Source organism: Chiloscyllium plagiosum, unplaced genomic scaffold (genome assembly GCF_037043375.1).
Source record: "Chiloscyllium plagiosum isolate Xiang-an unplaced genomic scaffold, Cpla_swu_hap1 HiC_scaffold_13, whole genome shotgun sequence".
Taxonomy (NCBI): Eukaryota; Metazoa; Chordata; class Chondrichthyes; order Orectolobiformes; family Hemiscylliidae; genus Chiloscyllium; species Chiloscyllium plagiosum.
Genome location: NW_028270151.1, coordinates 76,818,825 through 76,842,987, shown reverse-complemented (window position 1 = coordinate 76,842,987; position 24,163 = coordinate 76,818,825). Strand labels below are relative to the sequence as shown.

The 24,163-nt window shown below is 39.8% G+C and overlaps 1 protein-coding gene across 9 annotated transcripts in view; it reads left to right on the top strand.

The window, feature by feature from the left end:
* The window catches only part of amer3 (APC membrane recruitment protein 3), a 143,345-nt gene that overhangs the window by 55,807 nt on the left and 63,375 nt on the right, over positions 1-24,163 (top strand). The window contains exons 3-4 of one of the 9 annotated variants that reach the window (XM_087993769.1): positions 17,142-17,204; positions 19,941-20,036. The exons of the other annotated variants lie outside the window; for them this stretch is intronic. Of the exons in view, the coding sequence (XP_087849895.1) occupies positions 17,142-17,165 (24 nt within the window). The 3' untranslated portion in view covers positions 17,166-17,204; positions 19,941-20,036. Of the gene's footprint in view, positions 1-17,141; positions 17,205-19,940; positions 20,037-24,163 lie in introns of those variants that run through there. 9 annotated transcript variants of the gene reach the window in all.

Here is a 24,163-nt window from a genome sequence, read left to right as displayed (position 1 = left end):
AAATTCCTCTCCATCTAAACCTTAATACTATGGCAGTTCCAGTGTATGTTTGGAAAGTTAAAATCCCTGAGCATAACCACCCTATTATTCTTACAGATAACTGAGATTTCCTTACAAATTTGTTTCTTAAATTTCCCACTGGCTATTAAGAGGTCTATAGTACAATTCCAATTCAAGCCCCAAAGGATCTTAATTAAGTTTAATTCCATATCCTTTACAATCTGTAAATTTTCACAAAATAGAATCCCTATGCTGTGAAAGCATGCCATTAGCCCATCAGGCTAATTTATCTTGCCTGAACACTATGAGCAATTTAGGCAAAAGTGAGGACTGCAGATGCTGGAAACCAGAGTTTAGATCAGACTGGTGCTGGAAAAGCACAGCAGGTCAGGCAGCATCCGAGGAGCAGGAAAATCGACGTTTCAGGCAAAAGCCCTTCATCCTGATGCCTGATCTGTTGTGCTTTTCCAGCACCAGTCTGATCTAAACTATGAGCAATTTAGCATGGCCAATCCGCCTAACCTGCATATCTTTGAATTGTAGGAGAAAATCCACAGTCACAGGGGGAATGTACAAATTCCACACAATCACCTGAGGGTGGAATTGAACCTGCGTCCCTACTCTGTGAGGCAACATTGCTGACCACTCAGCCACTACGCCATCTTGGCTGTCAAAATCTCAGCTGTCATCCTCTACTCTCCCAAATGCCATCAGATCTTCCTCATAACTCATTACAAACCAGCGTTGCTACCTTCTCTGCATTGCCTCCAGCATGTGCGTGGCCAGAACAAGAACACAATACATGACGCAAGGCATGCTCTGATTATTTCAAGTTTTATTATCATCATTTATATTATATTGTTTGGACTATACACATCCATAAAATATTGTTGGATGTGAGGATTCCTGCTCAGAATTGTCCTTACTTAACCAACCAAGAATTTGAAGCCTTCTTCAGCTTTATCATTAGCTATGACCACACTCTTGAAGACATATGGGCGCTTACCACCTTTTTCTCTTCTACCTTGCACTTCACACAGCTGTATTACATTTTATCTGTCACCTACGTGAATTCTCCAACTCATTCTCCAATGTTTCAGTTGTCTGTTCTGATTCCACAGCCTTTCTTTCATTTTGTTATCCTACTCAGTTTAGACTGCTTCCATTGGGTTTACTGAAGTGAGGCCAATTTCTATTTATTTGTTCTTAGGATGTGGACATAGCTGGTAAAGCCAGCATTTATTGCTCATCCTCAATTGTCCTTGAGAAGGTAGTAGTGAGATTCACTTCTTGAACCACTGCAACTGCTGTAGGTTCATCTGCCATGTTTTTCTTCCCAGTCATGGTTTGATATAAATGAGTGATGTGCTGGACCATTTTAGGAGCCTGCCAGGCATTGACTTCATTGCTGTGGAGCTCCAACTATATGTCAGCCAGACTGGGTAAAGACAGATTTCTTTCCCAGAAGAATATTAGTAAACCAAATGGGATTTTATGACATTCCAGTAGTTTCATGATCTTTACTGGGACTAGGACTTATTTCCAGTTTTATTAATTAATTGAATTTAGATTCCTCTGCCACCACTTGAATTAGTCCCCATTCATATAAATTAGAAGGAATACATATCATGCGCCAAACTTTGAGATATCAGACATGATCAGTTCTTCTCTCTACTCAGACAGGACGCTGATAGTTAGAACATAGAACATAGAAAATTACAGCGAAGTACAGGCCCTTCGGCCCTCGATGTTGCACCGCCCTGTCATACTAATCTGAAGCCCATCCCACCTACACTATTCCATGTACGTCCATTTGCCTGTCCAATGACGACTTAAATGCACTTAAACTTGGCGAATCTATTACTGTTGCAGGCAAAGCATTCCATACCCTTACTACTCTGAGTAAAGAAACTACCTCTGACATCTGTCTTATACCTATCTCCCCTCACTTTAAGGTTGTGTTCCCCCGTGTTTGCCGTCCCCATACTTGGAAAAAGGCTCTCCCTGTCCACCCTATCTAACCCACTGATTATCTTGTATGTCTCTATTAAGTCACCTCTCAACCTTCTTCTCTCTAACGAGAACAGCCTCAAGGCCCTCAGCCTTTCCTCGTAAGACATTCATTCCATACCAGGCAACATCCTAGTAAATCTCCTCTGCACCCTTTCCAAAGCTTCCACATCCTTCTTATAATGCGGTGACCAGAACTGTACACAATACTCCAAGTGTGGTCGTACCAAAGCTTTGTACAGCTGCAGCATAACCTCCTGGTTCCAGACCTCAATTCCTCTATTAATAAAGGCCAAAACACTGTATATCTTCTTAACAACCCTGTCAATCTGGGTGGCAACTTTCAGGGATCTGTGTACATGAACACCGAGATCTCTCTGCTCATCTGCACTCCCAAGAATCTTACCATTAGCCCAGTACTTTGCATTCTGATTACACCGTTCAAAATGTATCACCCCACACTTGTCCAAATTGAACTCCAGTTACTCATCATCTCTTACCGTGTAATGAGTTTCTTACTGAGTGTGGCCATAGCTAATAATAAAGCTGAAGAAGGCTTCAAATTCTTGGTTGGTTAAACCTTGAGCTTAACTATTAGCACATTGGGTGACATTAGAAAATCCTTTCAGAATTGTATCACTTGAAGAGAATTTCACTCTTTTAAATGGGAAACAAATCCCCATTGTGATCTTCTGTCAGCTATGCTGCTATCTTCTTGTTTAACAACATTTCTGTCGCCAGGAGGTATTGTTGCCTCTCTTCAATAAAAAGGATCATGGGAAGCCTGACATCAGGGAGATAGGCATGTGTTGTTTTACTGTAAAACCCACATGGCTATGTACTATGAAATAATCTTTCTGCAGCTTGAGGAAGAAAAGCAAGTATCTGTTTTGTTCAATGGTCAAAATTCTCCAGAAAATGTTTACAGCACACTACAAAACACAAATGAGGCAAAAACAATTAAATTATTCCTGGACCTTTCATATGGAAGAAAAAGAAAAATGACTTTTTCCCCTCTTCTCCCTTTTCCCTTCCCCCTACAGCACTTCTACAATCTGAATCTTTCCCCAGCAGTGTAGTTGAAAACAATTAGAAGGTTTTTTTTGGAGGAAGCTACTCAAAAGTTAAAGATTGTTTTTCCTCGGCAAAGGACACACTCTGCAGATTTTGCAAAGGAAATTCCAATTTCAAAATCACTTAACACCATTTCCCTGCCAAAGAGCAGTCATTAAATGGAACAGTCAGCAGTACACAAAATAATTTCAAAAATAGATGAACATAGTGCAATCAGTGACAATTTTAATCACTTAGCTGAATGCACGACTGAGATATAATAACAAGTGTATCTTTCAGATTTCAGATTTCAGAGGTTGTCCATTGGCTATCTATTAACTGCATTGAATCGTACAATTTCCTTCTTCCAATCAAACTAAATTATATTGCTTAAAAGAAGACTTTTTTTGTTGAAGGCTTTCATCTTGACATTCAGGATCATTTTCAAGTGCAATGGGTTCAAGAGGAATACACAACATTTATACTGGATGACAGGAGGGTGCTCCTAGGTTGATAAGTGGATTCTGATTAGTACAGACATTGCCATGGAGAATGCACCAATTATTGCTGATTGACAGTTAACCACCAGGTTTTGTTTAAATTTTAAAAAATGGCACATTGACTCTGATTGGTCAGAGCACTGTCCTGTGACATTAACTGGCAAATGGCTGTCACCGAATTTGTTGAATTGAAACAATTGCAGTGCAGGTGCAACTTTGCAATAGCTTTTTTTTTGACAGGATCCAAGCTTGTAGGTGAATTCACCCACAATTATCCTTACTCAATAATCCTTACCCGGAAGGAATTCAGCACAGTTTCGTAGAGTCGTAGAAATGTACAGCAAGGAAACAGACCCTTCAGTCCCACTTGTGCATGCCAACCAGATATCATAAATTAATCTAGTCCCATTTGCCAGCACTTAGCCGATATCCCTCTGAACCCTTCCTATTCATATACTCATCCAGATGCCTTTTAAATGTTGTAATTGTACCAGCCTCCACCACTTTCTATGGCAGCTCATTCCATACACGCACCACCCTCTGTGTGAAAAAGTTGCCCCATTAGGACCCTTTTAAATCTTTCCCCTCTCACCCTAAACCTATGCCCTCTAGTTCTGGACTTCCCTACCCCAGGGAAAAAGACCTTATCTATTTACGCTATGATAAATACTTTAATCCAATGTGATACTTCTTTGCTGGAGCAAGCTAAGGTTAAACCTGGAATCCCACTCATTCCCCGATGCCCTCTATCTGCCTCTCTTTTAAATACGTATCTAATTTCCTCTTAAAAATGTAATGTGTTTGCTATAAGCACTCACCATGGCCAAGCATTCCAAGCTGTGACTAGAGTCTGTTTACAAAAAATCCTACTAATTAGTGCCTTCATTCTCAGTGACCAGGTTTAATTGCTAACCACCCTCATCTCTGCCTTCCAACCAGAAGGAAGTCTTTATCTATTCATCTGATGTGCACTCTTCAGAAATTTAAGATCTCTATTAAATCTCATCTTACTCTTCCTTGATCCAGTGGAGTTAATTGCAGTATCGCCAGCCTCTCTTCTACTACAGTCTCTTATCACTGCTATAGTTCTGATGAATCCATGCTGTGCACTTACTATGGCTTTAATTTCCTTTCTATTACGGAGTGTCTAGCTTCAGCCAATCTTTTAATTGTAGTCAAAACATTGCGTTGCAGTTGTGCTTCATGCTCCAATTTACAAAAACATAAATGTAAGTGATTTTATCTATGACTTTATGTACCTGCACTCACATTTCCAAGGTGTTACATATTTCCACTCTTCGATCTCTGTCCTTTCAAACATAAGAACATAGGAACAGAAGTAGGCCATTTGGTCCCTTGACTCTGTTCTACCACTCGAGATCATGGCTGATCTGTAGCTTAACTCAAGATACGTGCTTTGGCCCATATCCTTTAATACCTTTGTTTAGCAAAAGTCCGTCTATCATTCTCAGACGATGATATCAGTTCTATAATCTCTAACCAATAGAATGAGTTTAGCTTTCTCTACCCTGTCTTTTCCTGTTAATATCAGATCACCTGTTAACCTTCTAAATTCTAGAGGAAACAGAGCTAATTTATATAATCTTTCTTTATAACTTAATCCTTGAAATGCGGGTGTCATTTTTGTAAACCTATGATGTACTGCTTTTAAGGCAATCCAGATCGTTCTGCTATAACCCACTTTGTGTCAATGCGAGTTTACTAGAACACAATTGACAAATTGGGGACGCTGTTTCTACAGTGCAAACTTTTAACATGTGTGTTGGCTGTAACACAATTACATTGCCAACACTTTAATCGCTGTTTCTAAAGTGCAGTTTTTCTATAACGCGGTGTTGCACAAAAACACCACCCCCGCATGAGAGAAGAATTGATAGTATATCCTTTCTAAGGAGTGGTGCCCAGATCAGCTTACAGTACTCTAAATGGGGTCTAAACAAGGCCTTGTATTACTGCAGCATAACTTCTGTACCTTTACACTCCAGTCTTCTGGATAGAAAACATTCATCATCTTTCCCTTGCTTTACACTCCATTACTTGCTTTTGTCCAGAATGCAGTTCTTTGGATTTGTTGACTTTAACTTGCAGAGTGTATCTATTCTGCCTGCTAGTCCATGTTTTATTGAAGTTTTTGATGAACGCTATTTATGTGTTGTCAGTAAATTTTGAGTTCGCATTCCATCTACCAAGTCGAGTTATTTTATGCGTCCAGAACAGCACTCAGTACAGGCTGAGAACTGAAAAGAAATTCCATTGCAACATAATCAATGATTTGGAGGTGCTGGTGTTGGACTGGGGTGTACAAAGCTAAAAATCACATAGCACCAGGTTGATATGAACCACCTGATGTAGGAGCAGCGCTCTGAAAGCTAGTGCTTCCAAATAAACCTGTTGGACTATAAACTGGTGTTGTATGATTTTTAAGATAATCAATGGATCTGAAAGGCTACGTTTTACAAGAAAATTGTCTAAATGTCAATTTGTAGAGTTTCATGAAGGGTCCGTCTTGGTAACCCCTTTGCACGCTATACTATTTTGCTCGCCTTCTTACATATGCACCATGACTCAATGATCGCATTTAGGTTTTACACTATTTTTAACTCAACAATGGTGTAAGTACCTACCACTGCTGGACACCCTGGAATTCCTGACACCAGCAGCAATTTGAAGCTGAGCCTTGCACCAGGTCATGTGCTACCAGCCAGGAGTTAACCCTCACTCTGCACGTAGTGAGAGGAGATTCTGAGGGCACATAGGTGATACATTGCAAATATAAGTCCATCCTTGTAAATGCATTACTATTTAAGAACCAAGCAATGCAGCTTACTTGTTCCTAGCGTCATCTTATCTTAGATCCCATTCTAAGGGAATGCTACTCTTTCCTCAGCATCCAGTGTAGTCAAACATTACCTTACTGTTCAATATAGGAGCATCACACACTAGAAAGCCTTCAAATCACTAAAAATATTCACTTTCATTCAGCAACAGCAAGGTAAAGAAAAACAAGGGGAAAGCGGTAGATGTGGTGTATATGGATTTTAGTAAGGCGTTTGATAAGGTTCCCCATGGTAGGCTACTTCAAAAAATACGGAGGTATGGCATTGAGGGTGAGTTGGAGGTTTGGATTAGGAATTGGCTGGCTGGAAGAAGACAGAGGGTAGTAGTTGATGGTAAAGGTTCATCTTGGAGTGCCGTTACTAGCGGTGTTCCGCAAGGATCTGTTTTGGGACCATTGCTGTTTGTCATTGTTATAAATGACCTGGAGGAGGGGCTAGAAGGTTGGGTGAGCAAGTTTGCGGATGATACGAAAGTCAGAGGAGTTGTTGACAGTGAGGAAGGATGTGGCAGGTTACAGCGGGATATAGATAAAGCTGCAGAACTGGGCAGAAAGGTGGCAAATGGAGTTCAAAGTAGCTAAGTGTGAGGTGATTCACTTTGGTAAGAGTAACAAAAAGATGGGGTACTGGGATAATGGTTGGATACTTGGTAGTGTGGATGAGCAGAGGGATCTTGGTGTCCATGTACACAGATCTTTGCAAGTTGCCACCCAGGTAAATAGTGCGGTGAAGAAGGCATATGGCGTACTGGCTTTTATTGGTAGAGGAATTGAGTTCCGGAGTCCTAAGATCATGTTGCAGTTATATAAGACTCTGGTGCGGCTGCATCTGGAGTATTGTGTGCAGTTTTGGTCGCCATACTATAGGAAGGATGTGGAGGCACTGGAACGGGTGCAGAGGAGGTTTACCAGAATGTTGCCTGGTATGGTAGGAAGATCGTATGAGGAAAGGCTGAGGCACTTGGGGTTGTTTTCATTGGAGAAAAGAAGGTTTAGGGGTGACTTGATCGAGGTGTACAAGATGATTAGGGGTTTAGATAGGGTTGACCACGAGAACCTTTTTCCACGTATGGAGTCAGCTATTACGAGGGGGCATAGCTTTAAATTAAGGGGTGGTAGGTATAGGACAGATATTAGGGGTAGGTTCTTTACTCAGCGAGTTGTGAGTTCATGGAATGCCCTGCCAGTAGCAGTGGTGGACTCTCCCTCTTTATGGGCATTTAAGCAGGCATTGGATAGGCATATGGAGGGCCAACATCGAGGGCCAAAGGGCCTGTACTGCGCTGTATTCTTCTATGTTCTTTGTTCTAAAAGCTGCCATTGCTTTTGAACAGAAAGGAAGCACTTGCCTTTTGAGCAGCAACAAATTGACTGTCACTGCATCCAAATCAATTTCAATTATGTCCTGCCTGATGTTGCAGTGCTCTGTAATGCAGAAGGTGATGTTCCTCCTGCTCAATGTCCTCATGTACCTTCTTGGAAGACTGCTGCCATTCTTTCAGCCCCAACTTTGCTCCGGTTGTGCTAGGATAACGTGGCACACTGTCTGGGCTGTACTCAAGGTCTCTATAGACCAATCCAGACATTGGAACCTGAACTTGTGGATGCCTATCGTCTGCTCCACCATGGTCCTGATCGTATCTAACTCAGCCTCAACTGACACCTTGACAGCCACCAGGACAGGATGGCCACCAACCCTTCAGGTGAGAGGTCCTGCTCCTGCAATGACCTGAGACATCCTCAGCCTGTGACTGCACCGTGCCTTGCTCGTCTGGAGGAAATTCTATTGGAAATAGTATCTCTGGCATAATGTACCTCCTGTGCATCCTGAGGGGCCTGTCAGCTATGATGTCTTCATGTGGAGGCTGTTCGGTATCTGCTGGAGGTTGCTGCTGGTCCTGGGCTTGCAAACATGTTTGTTTCTCCTTGATTTCTCTGCATCTTTGCTGTCGCAGAATGATGATAACCTGTTGTCCCTGGATCCTTTGCTCACAGTTTCAGCAAACCAGTGTATGAAATATCAGAAAGAATACAGTTCCTTAATAATGGGAACACTCAGCATTCACACTACTCACAAATTATGGCTTAGTATAGTCCCCACAAAATGGGATATGGAGGACTCCAACAAAGAGAGCCATGGTATGTCTCTACATGGATCTTTGACATTATATTATTCAAATAGAAATAGCACAAGCCATGTTATTTCACTTAAGTAGAGTAAGAGATTGTAAATCTTGCATAATTACTGATACCTTGTCCTCCCATGTCACATAAGGGTATGTTGAGAAATACTTGCATTTCAAGGTGAGAGGAAATCACTTACATGCCCTCATGCAGACTCCAGCACCCTGGGTTTTCTTTGTGAATTATAGCCCAAAGGCAATACCTTTAAAGTTACCTGTGGTCACTTCTGCTTCACAGAAATGTCTACGATCAATCTGTAATGACCAATGAGATCATCAAGATTATTTGCAACCAGGATTTGTATCAGCTGGACACTGCATACATCTCGCATGCAGGTAAATCTGATTGTAGGTGACTTTAGCGTATTCTGAAAGTATCTGATTAACCCAATTGGTGCTTGAAAGGCCTCATGTTGCTCACAAATAGTGCCTTTGTGCTCAGACACACACAAAAAAACTTACTCCACCCACTCCAAGTTTGGTCTGGGGTGTTGGCTGCTGCTGATCAGGATGTGGGCCCAGACAAAGAATTGGCGAGGGGGCGTCTCCTGACTTTCGTGTTGGGAATTGTTGCTATATAGTTTGTCACTGTCATGTGGGAGAATCAGAAACTGTGAATCAATGATGTGAGATTAGATATTAATGCTACACAAATAGGCCCCTCGCTGTTCACTAGCAAAATTATCATCTCACTGATAAAAAATTGATTGCAGAATCAGCTTTTTTCTTGATGTCAGGAATCTCATTTTCCCAACCTCACCATATTTTCCCAACTGATATGTCTACACCCACACTATTCAGGGCTGGGAAGATTCCGCCGAAAATAATTTTGAGTTTACTCATTGGATTCCATCAGCTGATTTGTGCAGCAAAGGCCATTTTTAACAATGCAGGTCTCATACAGCGATGAATATAGTGCATTTATATTCCAAGCTAGCCTGGCACTGTTTAAGATCATGTGATTGCAGAAACTGTGAAATGAAATGCTCAAACTGATTTGCCCAATGGCGAATGAATGATTATTTAAAAATGCCTTTGCTCATTCTCCTTCAGTGTATACCCAAAGATGGAATAGGGTTAAACTGTCTGCTTAGGACACAATATTACAGAAATCTTTGTTAATCCATAAGAAACTATTATAAACAAACACTTGTTAATAAAATGGTAATTGTTGCACAATATCTGCTTGGAAAAGAAAAAGTAAATCATACTTAATGAAGTATGTGGTTAATATTTACTGCAAAATGTGAGGTCTGTGATGAAAAGAAATTCCTGCAGCACATTTGTTGGCAGATCAAATCTATTATGGAAAGTGGCATACTGAAGGAATGTGAAAACTTTAATAGTTTCCAGATGTCTCCAGAGATTCTTTTGAAATTCACATGTTTTTGAGATAACATTTCCTTTCCAGGAATCCTCCTGGCATTACAGGCTTAGGAAATATTATACACTGAAGCCAACGTAACTGTGCTTCTCAATAATTGACACTTTGGGCCAATTTCAACCCAAAATCATTAAGATAACCAAAACCATTGATGTTTGATTAGCCAAGAAGGTGAACTGCCTGGGTTGCAAATTCTGAAATGGTTATTAAGTTACAGTAGTGATGAGAACCTTTTACGAATTCAGCAACATTTCAGCATCAAATTAAATTGTCACATGTTGCGGTTTAGCCAATAGAATGTGTATTCAAAAATATTTGTTCAGTTTTGGATATCTATTACTTGCTGTGTCCATGTCAGCACTTTGATAAACTTATCCAATTATTAATATACTCCAGCTCCTTGCTCACAGCCTTACAAATATTGCTCTTCAAATATGCATCTAATTTCCTTATGAAATATACCACTGAAGTTACTTCCTTCACCCTTTCAGATAGTGCACTATTGAATGTAAAAACTGCCTGAGGAAACATTCTCCTAATTTTCAGCCAATTAAATTCACCTGTAAATATTACCTCCAAAGCCATGATCTTCTGCATCCCCTCCCCACATTCACCTAACCTCTACCACCAATTCCATCTTGCCATGAGCCACTTCCTCAGGTTAATTCAGCCTGTCTTAAACTTCAGTATTCTACTCAACTCTTATCTGAGTTTCCAAACTATATACTCACTATGACAAAAGAAAATTACCTTCTGTCATCTCCAATTTTCTCATTTATGATGATGTCTTCAGTTGCCTAGCCTCCATACTCTCAAATTCCAAATCCTACATCCCACCACACTCTCTTTTAACAGTGTACTTAAAAGCCAACTCGTTGATCAAGATTGTGGTCAGTCCTCTTCTTTACTATCCATTCCTTGCCAGTGAAAGAATATACTATGTAATGTAAAGGCAGCACAGCATTGGATCTTAAGGAAGTCAGATCCACCATATAGATCCCCTCATAGTATTAGCAATAAAGTCTGAATTAATTAATATAACTTGTACCCAGTGCTATCATGCAATAAACTGCATCTTGTTTAAGTTAAGTTAATTCTCATTAAAATATCTAATGGTTTTCCTCTGATATGTTAGACTAAGTAGGCTCTTAGGCCAAGTCAGAAAACAAAGATGGTGACAATTATATAACTGATCACATGTTGGCCATGGTTGGCATCATAGACAGCTTGAATTTGTATATTTAGAGACTTGGGGAACAGATGGATTAGTAGTAAATGTAATCATATAAATGAATGGTTAGTGATGAGGAAGAAATGCTTGAGGGAGGTTTTGTATAAGATAATGGTTCTGAAAGGATTAATGGTAAAGACTGCGGTAAGATCCATTCAAACTTGTGACATTATAAGGATTTTAAGTAGGGAAAGGCAGAACATCTTGAGGAAGACAGACCTATGTCTCGGTCTCCTCATAGTCTTTGTAACTGAGCTGCTTCCCTAGTGGTTTTCCTCCATTGCTTTAGATGAAGTAGGCCCTGTAGACCAATCTAGAAAATGATGATAGTGCCAGAAATCTACCCAACCACGTGTTGGCAGCTGTTGGCATTGCATTCTCTTATAACATGAAGGAACCTTGGGAATTCTTTTCTTTAGTAAATGCTCCACAAATGCAACTTACTTTTGCTATCTCAGTAACAGAAAGGTGATAACGTTAAACCTCAAAGGATAATAATCTGCAGTTCTAACTTGTGACATGTTCGTTATTTTTAAAACAAAACAAATGAATTTGGGTTGGGGCCACACCACACAAGATGAGTAAATGAATTCAAATGATGTTGGTAAATTTTTGGCATTACAACATACCTTGCCTTGGCCGTTTGACACAATGTATGTGTTTACAATTTGCCTGCAGACTTGTGACTTAATGTCTCCTAAATGCAAGCCACGAAGCTTCCATTTCAGCTTCTGAGGGTGAATTTTCCACTGCTAGTTGGATCATTCCTAGCAACAGGATTCAGATGGGCAGGCATCTTGAAATTTGTAATGTGAAAACCTGATTGATTCCTGCTGGAATTTCAATGCAGAGAATTTTCCATTTGGACTTTTGTTGATAGATATTCTGAATGAGAAGTTTAGTTTACTTTACAATGGCTGAAGCATGTGCGAATCAGAACCTACGTAATTTCCTCTGTATTGAAATACTTTGTGCAGTAATCCATTTATCTCCCTTGCAAGTAACTTCTCAGTGCAAAGGAGCTCTTAAAAGGGTATCAACATTTGTAATTAATTTTCGTTTTCTTCTTCACATTTTTTAAAATGGCTTTGCTCATTTACTGTACCTTCATTTTATTTTGTTTTGCTTTTCAACAACAGAACCTGATTATTGTGTTTCTGTGGAAACAAATCATATTGGTTGCTGAATCATGAGTAAGCTAAGTGTAGATTTGGCATTTGCAAATGTTTATCAGGAGAGAACAACTGTTGAGGAGCAGCCACACTGGCAACTTTGATTCAGTAAATCAGATTTTCTAGCGGTTTTTGCAACTCCAATGGCGAAGCCTAGTGAGGTTAATGAGTACGCACTTTTCAGGAGCTAGGCAATGGAGTTATTTCCCTGGAGGCAACGTTGTAACCCAACAAAAGACGGAAGACAGCCTCCCAGCTTTGGAGGCCACCTAGCACTCAAAGATTGGCAGTCCCGCTATCACAGGTAGGCACTGCTGAGGTATGTAGGGTGGCATGAAGCATCCACATTCCCACTCACTGGTCACAAAGGGAAATAAAAGGAGGGATGAAATAGGGCCACCAGAAAGGAGAAATAAAACACCAGGGACTGTTGTGGTTGTTGCCATTTAATAGTGCACCACCATCCTCATTGAATGGATCCTCTGACCTCAAGTGGCACTCACGCTGTTCTGTGGCCACATGGAGGTGCATTTGCTGAGTGGGTGGACTCTACTCATGGCAGGGAACGGTTCTAGGACCTTGCAAAACCACCCATTGAGGTCTACACTATGTAAATTGGCTGCCTTCATCCATGGAGGAGACAGGTGATCCAGGTTCCTATCTGCCCTGGTAAAGGTATTGGAAACCTTTGGACATCTCTTATTTCACTGTCCCATTTTTATCAACCTCCCCTGACCATGTCTCAGGTGGGGAAAGGAAACTGCTGCCCAAACAGTGGGAAAAACACCAAATCCATGTTACTGAGTCAGATTAGCTGGATATATTAAAATGCAAAAATGATTTGTAATGAATCTCAATTTTATTATTTTATAGTTGTAGTGGTCAAGTTTGAAACAAAAATTGCCACACATCTGACAAAACCCCAGCACTGAACTGTCATTCATCCATCATTAAGTCCCTAAATATATCTGTATCTCACTCCAAATCCTACCTTAAAGTTAAAAGCTGTGTCCACAGTTTCTGTGTTAGTCAGTTATCGAATGCCATCGTGGGGATATCATTGCTTGCTATTAATTTGTGTTTTCTTCTTCCCATATTAGATTAGCAGTCATCTGAGAGATCAGCACTGTTATGGACCAGGCCAGACCCCCTCAAAACATTTCAAGAAAGTAGCCCAGATCCTAACTTTGCACGTTGTTTTAAGGAGTTGTAACATGGATATTCCGGGGGATGCAGTTGGTCAAACCACGTAGTTTTAAACAAAACAGAATTGATTAACAAGATTACTAAATGAAACACAAACAAAAAAATAACAGAACACTGAATAACTCAACCTATCTGAAAACCCAACAGATCATCCCAACTTAATGATGCTGTTCCAAATACTTGCAACAATCCCCATCAACACCCTTTGGCACAAAAGGTAAAATCAAACACAGGATCTTACAGGAGAGATGTCAGAGAGAGAGTACCAGCCTGCACCTGCTTCTTTGAGTCCACTAGCTTAAAAACTGCCTGACTGCTTTCAGTGAGTAGCTAGACTAGTAAAAATCAAATCAACCCAGAGAAAAGCTGAACTGGGAGGACTGTCCATTCCCTTTTCACCGTACAACTGTTTTTTAAAAACCTAACTGCCTGAGGCAGTATCTGTTAGCTATAATCAAATTGGTCCTAAAACCTTTAAACTTAGACTTTTCAGAGTCTGTGTCTTTTATAACCCCACTGAAAAAAAAAGGACCTTGTTAAAGGAGCAGCTTCGTCACAGCCCAGATGGTGGCCACAACTGTATCAAACAGATAAATAAACTTTGGTCTACATATCCAGCACTTTCATTTCATTGCCAACTGCATAATGGCAACAGTGAACTCCGACTTGCAGAAAGCAGTCAATAAAATCAACATGATTAATGTTAGGAGCAGTAGATCTTTGAGGTGGAAATTACAAGACGGATTAGAAATTGGCTGAATGCAAGGTAATAGACTCTAATTAATGGAGTTGTCGCAGATGGGGAAATATAAATGCAGTACCTTTGAATCAGCTCTGGAAAGGCTCCTATTTCTGATGTTAAATAACATGGATTGAGACATTTCATATTAACTAAACTTCCAGATGAAACCAAAACAGAAGGAGGAGACAGATGGTGGACTGTGTTACCTGAGATGAAATTCTATATAAATTATCAATTTGGGTCGGCACTACATAATTTCTTGGCTTCAATACATATAGCCCTTGAATCCTTTTTCATCAGGAATTTACATTCATTATTCACTATCCAGACATGTTAAAAAAAAAAGTATGTGATGTGGGTCTTACAGGCTGAGCTAGAATTTATTGCCCATTTCTAAGTTCCATTGAAATGGTGATGATGAGTCATCTTCACAAACCACTGAAGTCAATCTTGAGTGGTTAAGAATACCTCCAGTGCTATGAGGAAATGAATCCTTGGATTTTGACCCAGTGACAATGAATAAAAAGCAATATAGTTCCAAGTCAGGATGGTGTGTGGCTTGGAGAGGGACTTGCAATCCATGTTGTACCCAAACATTTACTGTCCTTGACCTTCTAAGTAATAGAGGTTACTGGTTTGTTGGTGAGCTACTGGCATGCAGCTTGAAGTTGGTATAAAATGCTACCACTGTAGATTGTTGCTTAAGGTGCTGGAAGAAGGGCCAGTCAAATGGACTGCTTTGACCTGGATACCTTCAGGCTTCTTGTGTGTTGTTGGAGGAGGACTCTACCAGATAAGTGGCCAGTGTTCCATCATAAACCTGATTTGTGCCTTGTAGATGGTAGATAGGCTTTGGGTTGTCAGAAGGTGAGGTACTCACTGGAGAATCCCCAGCCTCTGCCAAATAATTGTTTGGTCTGGGAATCATAGGAATGAATTCTGTTCTTGTCACCCTTTAGTAACTGCTCATAAAATTGATACTTGTGGCAGCTAGAGTTAAGTTCACAGCAATATTATAATAAAATGATACCAAGACTTATGGTTTGAAAATAAGAAATGTCCCAAAAGGCACATTGAAAAAAGCCCTTAGGTGAGGAGGATGAACTGGCTGTCCTTGGTTATACACCACCCCCTTGATTGATTGCAGCAAGATTTCATTTAAAAAGGATTCTTTCCCTTGTGGGCACCCTTCCCCCATAAGGTGCACATGTTTTAAAAGGAACCAATTTAGCCAGTCTTCCTTAGTTAACATAAACAATAAGTGTATTAGTTTCAAAACACTGGAAAAAAATAATTCAACACATACACACACAGATTAGAATTTGCAGGTGAGTACAGAAACATAAAAGTAAAAAAAAATGTTAGATCAGTCTCTGAATTGCTCATGAAAAGCAAATGATTGAACATTGTGGCCATTGAGGTTGACATTATCGATAGCATTGACATTAGTTGTTAAGCATTGATTTTAAGATTGCTGGCTTTGTAGATTGATTGAAACTCTTTTGTCCTGATACCTTTTAGCAATGGCCGACTGGCAATATTCAGAGCAAGTGAGAGCTTCCATCCCTTTCTTTCCAGCAGTACAGGGGCATTTGAACAGCAGTTCCCGGAGCTGTGACTTTCACAGTACACCAGGACATTAGGCTACTAATTAATACAACAGTGTAGATTTGAATCTCACTTTTAACCTTTGTTGAGATTTATTCTTGAAAGGAGAAAAATGCAAATATGTCTTTCACCCAGACTGCTGTCATTTTTGCAGTCTGAGATAATCCTGGGAGATTACAAACTGAGTTTATAGTAAATTTTCTCTTTTTGAAGCTTCTTTGACAGCTCATCAGGTGAGATGTTCAAGAGTCTCTCTCACTCTCCATTTATCACAAAATTCTGTGGGCAACCATTGGTTGTATGTACCTTTTAAAAAACCCATATTGCAATTAAGACTTGATATGTCCATAAGTGATCAGGGCTATGATCTGTGGGTCATGTCAGTAGGTACCATGTATGATGTTAATGTGAGAATGAGAAAAGGGTTCTTCAGTAATACCTGTTTACCTTTCCCAATTGCTCCCATACTCTCATACACACAGTTGACCAGCATACACACCCTCCACTCAGGTAATGCATAGCTTGTGGTTTCTGATCCCCAGATTTAAGTGGCATGTCAAATATGATTCCACAAATATTTGCCTGCATTTTAGCTACCTTCTGTCTCACATTCCGAATAGACATAGCCACTTATTTCACATCGTATTCAATTTTATTTTCCACCTCCTTAAATAAGCTCAAAGTGCGGTGAAAAGATCAGGAACATGTTCAAAATAGATAATGAGAGATGAGCATTAAACATGAATTGGGGTCTTGCGCAATACCATCACAATTACTGCACTGAATTCTGATTTTGGAATGGAATTAGACTGTCTTGATACACTCTTATGAAACCCAAAGGTCTGAAGAGATTTATCCATGTGGATGAAATATATTAGTGTTTGTTTCTTGTTATAGATACAAAGTAATGTATTTGTTAACCTTTTAACCCTGAGATTCCCAGTTCCTTCAGAGAAATGACACGCCCTTTAGTTTCAGAATTTCCTTCTTTTCTAATCCTGAACGGATAGCTGGGAAAATAAATATTTTGCAGCTCACAGTCTGATCTATTATAACATATTTTCTCACCACAATTAACTTCCAAATTTTAGATAAAATGCAAAACAAAACCTATGTATTTGCTGTGTGTATGAGTGTGTGAGTTTTTGATTCTGTATTTTCTTTCACTATTTTTGCCATCTTTATTTCATTTTAGGAACATATAAACTTTCAGACATAATTGAACTGGATGACTACTTGGCCTTTAGGCAGGATACAAGTGAGTGTCTGCCAGATATGCTGTGTTTTTGTTATGACAGTACAAATGTAAGGATTGGATGGTAAATTAGACAATTTTTTTCTGACTATTTAACATTTTTGTTCAATGCCAGAGGCTAAGTATGCAGTTATTCACTTCATTTCCTCTTAACAACAGATCTGACCTGCCTAAGCATGAAACCTTCTGTACAATCTGATCTGAAACATGCACTTAATATCTGATGAAATTAAGCTTCCAAGGGTTGCATAGTACAAAGCTAAAAGTCTACTTCAATTCATTTATACTGGGAAGGCTTGGGTACTATTTGTCTACATTAATTAGCAAGATAACAGAAAATTGGTTAACTATCATTTCAAATGTATCTTTTAGAAGAGTACAAAAATGTCAATCTGTATAGTATTTACTCAGATGTAAGTGGGCTCACAACTGTTTCTGCTCCCCATAATCTAATGTGGACCAGTTTCCAAAGATAGTGTTTCCACTGCCAAATGCCAATGTGGATGAATCAATTCAATTCCTAAACTTCAGATGGAGGTGACCCAGCAAGCTTTGGTCTTATAAAGCATTTGTTTCTTTTTCCTGACTCACTCCTAACAGCAAAACATAGCTTCAAGCTGTCTCAAACTTGTAAATTATCATCAGTGATAATTTATAAAAGCACAATGGCTCAGTGCCATATTCCTTCCTACGTTTTCAAGTAGAGTTGCCAATCTGTTTCTAGTTTTCTCTGCCTCTGTGACTGGACACCCCACTGACACTCTAGATCTCTCCCAAGATCATTCACGAGCATAAAAAATTAACATGCAGATACAACAGGAAATTATGAAGGCAAACAGTACGTTCATAGAATCCCTCTGGAGGTATTCAGCCCATCAAGTCCACAACAACCCTTTGATAAGAATCCCACCCAAATCCAATATTTCCCATGGCTAATCCAACTAGCCCACACACCACAGGCAGTTTAGTATGGCCAATCCACCTAACCTGTATATCTTTGGACTGTGGGAGGAAACCAGAGCACTAGGAGGAAACCCACACAGACACAGTGAGAATGTACAGACTCCATGCAGACAGTTGCCCAAGGGTGGAATTCAACCTGGGTCTTTGTCACTGTGAGGCAGCAGTGCTAACCACTGGGCCATGTTGGTCTTTATTACAAGTGAATTTGAATATAGGAGTAAATTTGTTTTGGTGCAATTATATAAAGTCTTGGTGAGAGGACATTTGGAGTATTACTTGTCTCCTTGCCTAAGTAAAGATATACGTGTCTTTGAAAAAGTACAATAAACTTTACCAAATTAATTCCTGCTTTGAAGGATTATCCAATATTAACAAAGATAAAATAGACTGGGCTTTTTCTCTAGAGTTTAGAAAAATGGGAGGTGATCTTGTTCAAACACACAATGTTCTTGCACGGACTGACAGAATTGATGCAGGTAGGATGTTCCCCCTAGCTTGGGGATATAGAACTAGAGGAGACAGGCTCAGAATAAGGGATGGATCTTGTAGGGTTGAGATAAAGTAGAAGTCCTTCACTTATACGTTAGTGAATCTTTGGAATGTTCTGCCCCAGAGAGCAGTGAAGGCTCAATCACTGAGTATGTTCAAAGTCTGAGGTCAACCATTTTTTAAATATTAAAAATATCAAGGGATAAATGACAGTGCAGGAAAATGGCATTGAAGTCAAAGATTGGCCATGATTTTACTGAATGCCAGAGTGGGCTCAAAGAGTCGGATGATCTACTCATGTTCTTATGTTTTATGCTATTATTTTCCCCCTCAAACTTCCTGATCTGCCATCTGACTATTTCAATCTCCCAGCCAACCATTCTGATTTCTCCCCACTCTGCCTTTCCCATTTCTTTCCCTATCCTTCCAATCTTCCTCTTCCACATCCTTTCAATCTTCTCCTTGATCTTTTCAATACCCTCTCAACCCTCTGATCTCCTCACCCTGAATTTTCTGTTCTCCCCTGCCAATAACCATTTTGATATTCCCTCCCACAGTGGTTCTTCCAGTTCTCTCTGCAGCTGCTTTGATTTAAACCTGAATCACTTGCAATCTGCCTGACCCATCTGCTATTCCCCACTCGAGCACTTCCAATATCTCCTTGACTGTTCTGATCTCCTTCCAATGCCGCCATCTCCTTCCTTGTAATCCACCTGCATGCTTCTAATCTCCCCCTCTCAACATGATTATTCCAATCTCTTCTGGATGTTGAGCTTTCTGACCTCATCTTCCCTTCTCTAATCTTTTCCATGAAATTTCAATTTTCATCTACAACCAACACTTCTGATCTCTCTCCATGAGGCCCTTCTGATCACCCCATTAGGCCTTTCCAATCTCCTTCTGACCTCTCCCTGATACTTCACCTTCTGATCTCTTCCCCAAGACTCTTCTAATCTCACACCCAACCGCAGCACCCAGCACAGTTCACCTTGAAACCTCATCGTTGTCTCCCTTCTCTTTCCCAGAAGGTCTCCTTGAGGCCTTGTATTTGCCCGGAGGACTTCAAATCTCTGCAGCCTCCACTTACCTCCTAAGGTGTGCCTATGGCTTCCAACTAAAAACTTGAAAGTTAGGGGGAGCCGGACCCAAAGAATTTTCCAAGTTAAGGGATTGGGAGGTAACTAGGTTTTATTTCCAATGATTGGCAAATCCTTAATACAAACAGTAAATCTTCAATTCACTGGAAGATTGAGGTGGGAATTCATGAGATTTTATTTTCTCTCATAGAAATTAGTAACATCATAATAACACCATTGGAAAAGAATCCAGAGAACGATTTGCAAAGAAGAAACTGCAAAGCAATAGGGAAAGGAGAGTATAGTTGATACGACCAGTTCAAGAGCTGGCACAGGGCTGAAGATCAAAAACTTCCTCCTCTCTGCCTGAAATACTATGTTTACATGAAAGAAAAATAAGAAAAACACCAGTGGCAGTAACATCCACACTGCAGGGCATGACACACAAGACAAAGCAAGAACAGCTGGAATGGCAGAAACGCCACCAACAATGGAAGCAGGTCACAGCTGAGCTAAATAAATCACATGTTGTCCTTGTTACTTACGTGTAGTAAAACCTGACATGTAATGGAAAGTCAACTATATTTTATATTATATCCTATAAATTGGCTGAACTGATAATTCATTAGGAATAAAATAATATCGGGTGGTGTTGGTGACAAAAGCATACTGAGGGACTTATGGAGATTAAAGTGAAAAACGAAGCCAGGGAGTTGACTAACCCATATTTGAGAAACACAGGAAATATGCCCCTCATTCTGCTCCCACAACTATCAAGCTTCAGAAGACTGTCAGTCAACATTGTATAGAGGCAGGGGAATAAACCAGAATTTCTATTAGTTTTGTTGCTGAATTTCTATTAGTTTTGCAAGAGTAATCTTTCAACTGTATAGTAACTCAACAGTCTCTTACCCACTTTGCTTCATACTTTCTCCATTACACTGTTTCCCATATGACCTTTACCTTGTAGATGTATGCATTGTTATTTAGCCAATTCAATTCAAATACCTTCAAGAGGACAAAAGTATCTGCTACATGGATGGATATAAGTACATTAAATTCGTTAAAAGTAAGGAGAGTTATAAAATGTGGAGTCATAATCTTCAATGGCAAACAACTCAAATTAAACAGTGTTAAAAATGGTTGGAATTGAATTTAAATACTGATAGGGAAAGAGTGTATAAAATTGATGGCCACCTCAGGACCTTCTCTATCACTAACAAAATGTGGCAACTGGGGAAAGTGACCATCCTGGCAAATTTCATTTCATGAGGTAAGGGCAAACTGGAAGGAAGGATACCTGTGTCCATCAGGGTAACCTCTCCCAAGAAGGTACACCTGCCCTTTGTGCTTTAAGCTCCACCCTCCCCAACCTTTACAAGGCATGACTTCTCTTGCTCCAACTCCCACTCTTGCTGTGGTCTCCAACCCCTGTTGGATCAAATTGGCCATTAGCTCTCAAGGACAGGACATCACTTCCCTGGCAGAATTCCCAATGTCAAATCCATATGGTTGCTCCCAGTTTATTACCATTATAGGGCAGCTGGATTGAAAGTCAATGAGGTGCTGGCCAAAGTTTTGACTGGTTAGGTAAGGAATGAACCCTCTGTAAAAATTACCCCTAAACTTTAGTCTGACTATAGCTTTCTCCAAGATTACCTAAGCAAGCAACCCCTTTAATGGACCATTAGCCAGGAAACAGTTAATGGAACTGGCAAATGTTATGTGCAGTTTCTACTGTGACTTTTTAAGTGCTAATAGCAACACTGAATTTCTTGTCAACTGGCACTTTATTAGACAAACTGGCCACGTGATTAATATGCACATGAACATCCACCTGCTAACAATGTATCAAAATCAAATCAATAATTACTAGTGATAATGCTGCAATATAATAGACTTCTGATAGACTAAAGAAGATATAAACAATCAAGTCTCTCACCCATTGTGCAGCTTCACACTGGTGGAAAGTTCAAACTGTCTAACACTGTTCTGGCTCCATGACAATGAACTCACACGCGCCCAAAATTATGTTGGAAAGCAGGTTATTGAAGTTAAATGATTTAACTTTCATCACGAAATGCTGGCTCAGAAATTTGATGATCTGTTGTACTTTTTTTTCTGCTGTTAGGGAACTCATTTCGAATATTACAAATACATGACATTTATGCCAAGTCTTGGCATCTACTCAAAAACACGGTGGGATAAAGGAATGCTTTCCATATTTACGGACCCTAATGATTTCCAGATAACACATCTCATATTATTCTAATGGCTAATTCCTGACCTGTAATATTGAAGAAACAGGACCAAAATTTGTTAGTTCATTTTTCTATTGAGTTTTTCTTTCTTTCAACTTCTGGAACTCTGTTCAAATGAATTTTTCTTTCATCCCTGGAGGACTCCATTTTAATCAATTCAGTAAGAAAGAGGATGAAAGTTATTGGCAAACCATTCACAGGAGCAATGAGTTCATAATATCAAACTGCCTCAAGTTTGACTTCATTCCATCTTACAAAGAAAGAAGGCTAGACATGCAAAGAATGGAGTTAGTACATTGCAGAGATAGCTCAGGATCTGTTCCAGACTGATTAGAATCAAAGATTGGGAGGGAAAAAAACATAGTGGGGAAATTAGCTGGCTTTAAAGAGGACATAGTTTGAGTATATCCAAGGTACATTTCCACAAGAACGAAAGGTAGGACAAATAAATCCAGAGCTCATTCGATAATGAAAGAGATAAAGAAAGCTTGGTATGGATGTAAGGTGATTAATAACTGAGAACCAGACTGAATATAGAATGTTCAAAGACAAATTGATCAACCAAATATTGGGAAGGCAATGACCTTGTGGTATTATCACTGAACTATTCATCCAGAAAATCAGTTAACATTCTGGGGACCTGGGTTCAAATCCTACCATGGTAGATGGTGGAGTTTGAAATCAATAAAGTATCTAGAATTAAGAATCTCCTAATGACCACGAAACCATCATCATTTGTCAGAAAAGCCCATTTGGTTCACTGATGTCTTTTAGGAAAGGAAACTGCCATCCTTACCTGGTCTGGTCTCTACATGTGACTCCAGACTCACAGCAATGTGGTTGACTCTTAACTGTTCTCTGGATAATTAGTGATGGGCTATAAATAATGGCCTAGCCAGCGAAGTCCACATCCCATGAGTGAAGTAAAAAAAAGGAGACAGATGATAAACTTAAAGAGAATCCAAAAGCCTTCTATAGGCCTGTTAATAATAAAACAGTTTTCACAGGAGGAATGGGACACATTAAGGATTAAAGGGAGTTACACAGGTGAATGGGCCAAGCTGTAGTACTAAATGATTACTTTGTATCTGACTTTACAAAGGTAGAAGTTGTTGCAAAAGTTGAGATAATGGATGGCTAATAATTAGCAATGATGAGGCATCAGATAGGCTTCCTGTATTTAAAGTTGATAAGTCACCAGGACTGGATGAAATGCGCTCAAACATACTGAGGGAAGTGAGAGAGGAAATTGCAAAATCTCTCATTTTCATTGCTCCTTTGATACAGCGGTGGTACCAGAGAACTGGAGAATCATAAATGTTATACTTGAATTCAAAAAAGTATGTTTGTATAAGCCCAGCAGATGGAATAAAGGGACTATAATAGTATGGATACAAAATTAGCTGAGTGACAGGAGGCAGAAGGATATGTTGATGTGAAAAAGGAACGTGGAATATCTATGAGATTTTTTTTGGAGCAGCTAGTTATGGAGCCCACTCACAAACAAGCAATTCTGGATTTGGTGATGTATAATGAGGCAGACTTGATTTGGGAGCTTAAGGTGAAGGAGTCCATAGGAGTCAGTGACTATAATACGTCAGAATTCACCCTGCAGTTTGAGAGACAGAAGGTGGAATCAGATGTAACAGTATTACAATTAAGCAAAGGTGACTACAAAGAAGTCAAGGAAGAGCTCGCCACAGTTGATTGGAAGGGAAGCATAGCAGAGAAGATGGTGGAGCAGCAATGGCAGGTGTTTCCTGAGGTAATTCTGGAGTCACAGCAGAAATTCATCTAAGGAGGAAGAGACATAATCGGGAGTGAGTTAGGGTTTGGGTCATAACTGACAAGGGAAGTCAGGGACAGCACAAAAGCAAAAGAAAAAGCAAACGGTGTGGGGAAGATTAGTTGGAAGCCAAAGGATTACAAAGCCTCTAAAAACCAGCAGAAGATAACTAAAAAAGCAATAAGGGGAAAGATGATTAAATATGAGAGTTAGTGAGCAAATAGTATAACAAGAGATTGGGAGAGTTTAATTTACATTTATAAAAGGTAAGAAAGAGGCAAGCTGAAAAATGAGGTTGGAGCAGTAGTAATTGGGAACAATGAAATGGCAGAGGAACTGAATAGGTACTGTCTGTTAGTCTTCACAGTGGAAGACATCAGCAGCATA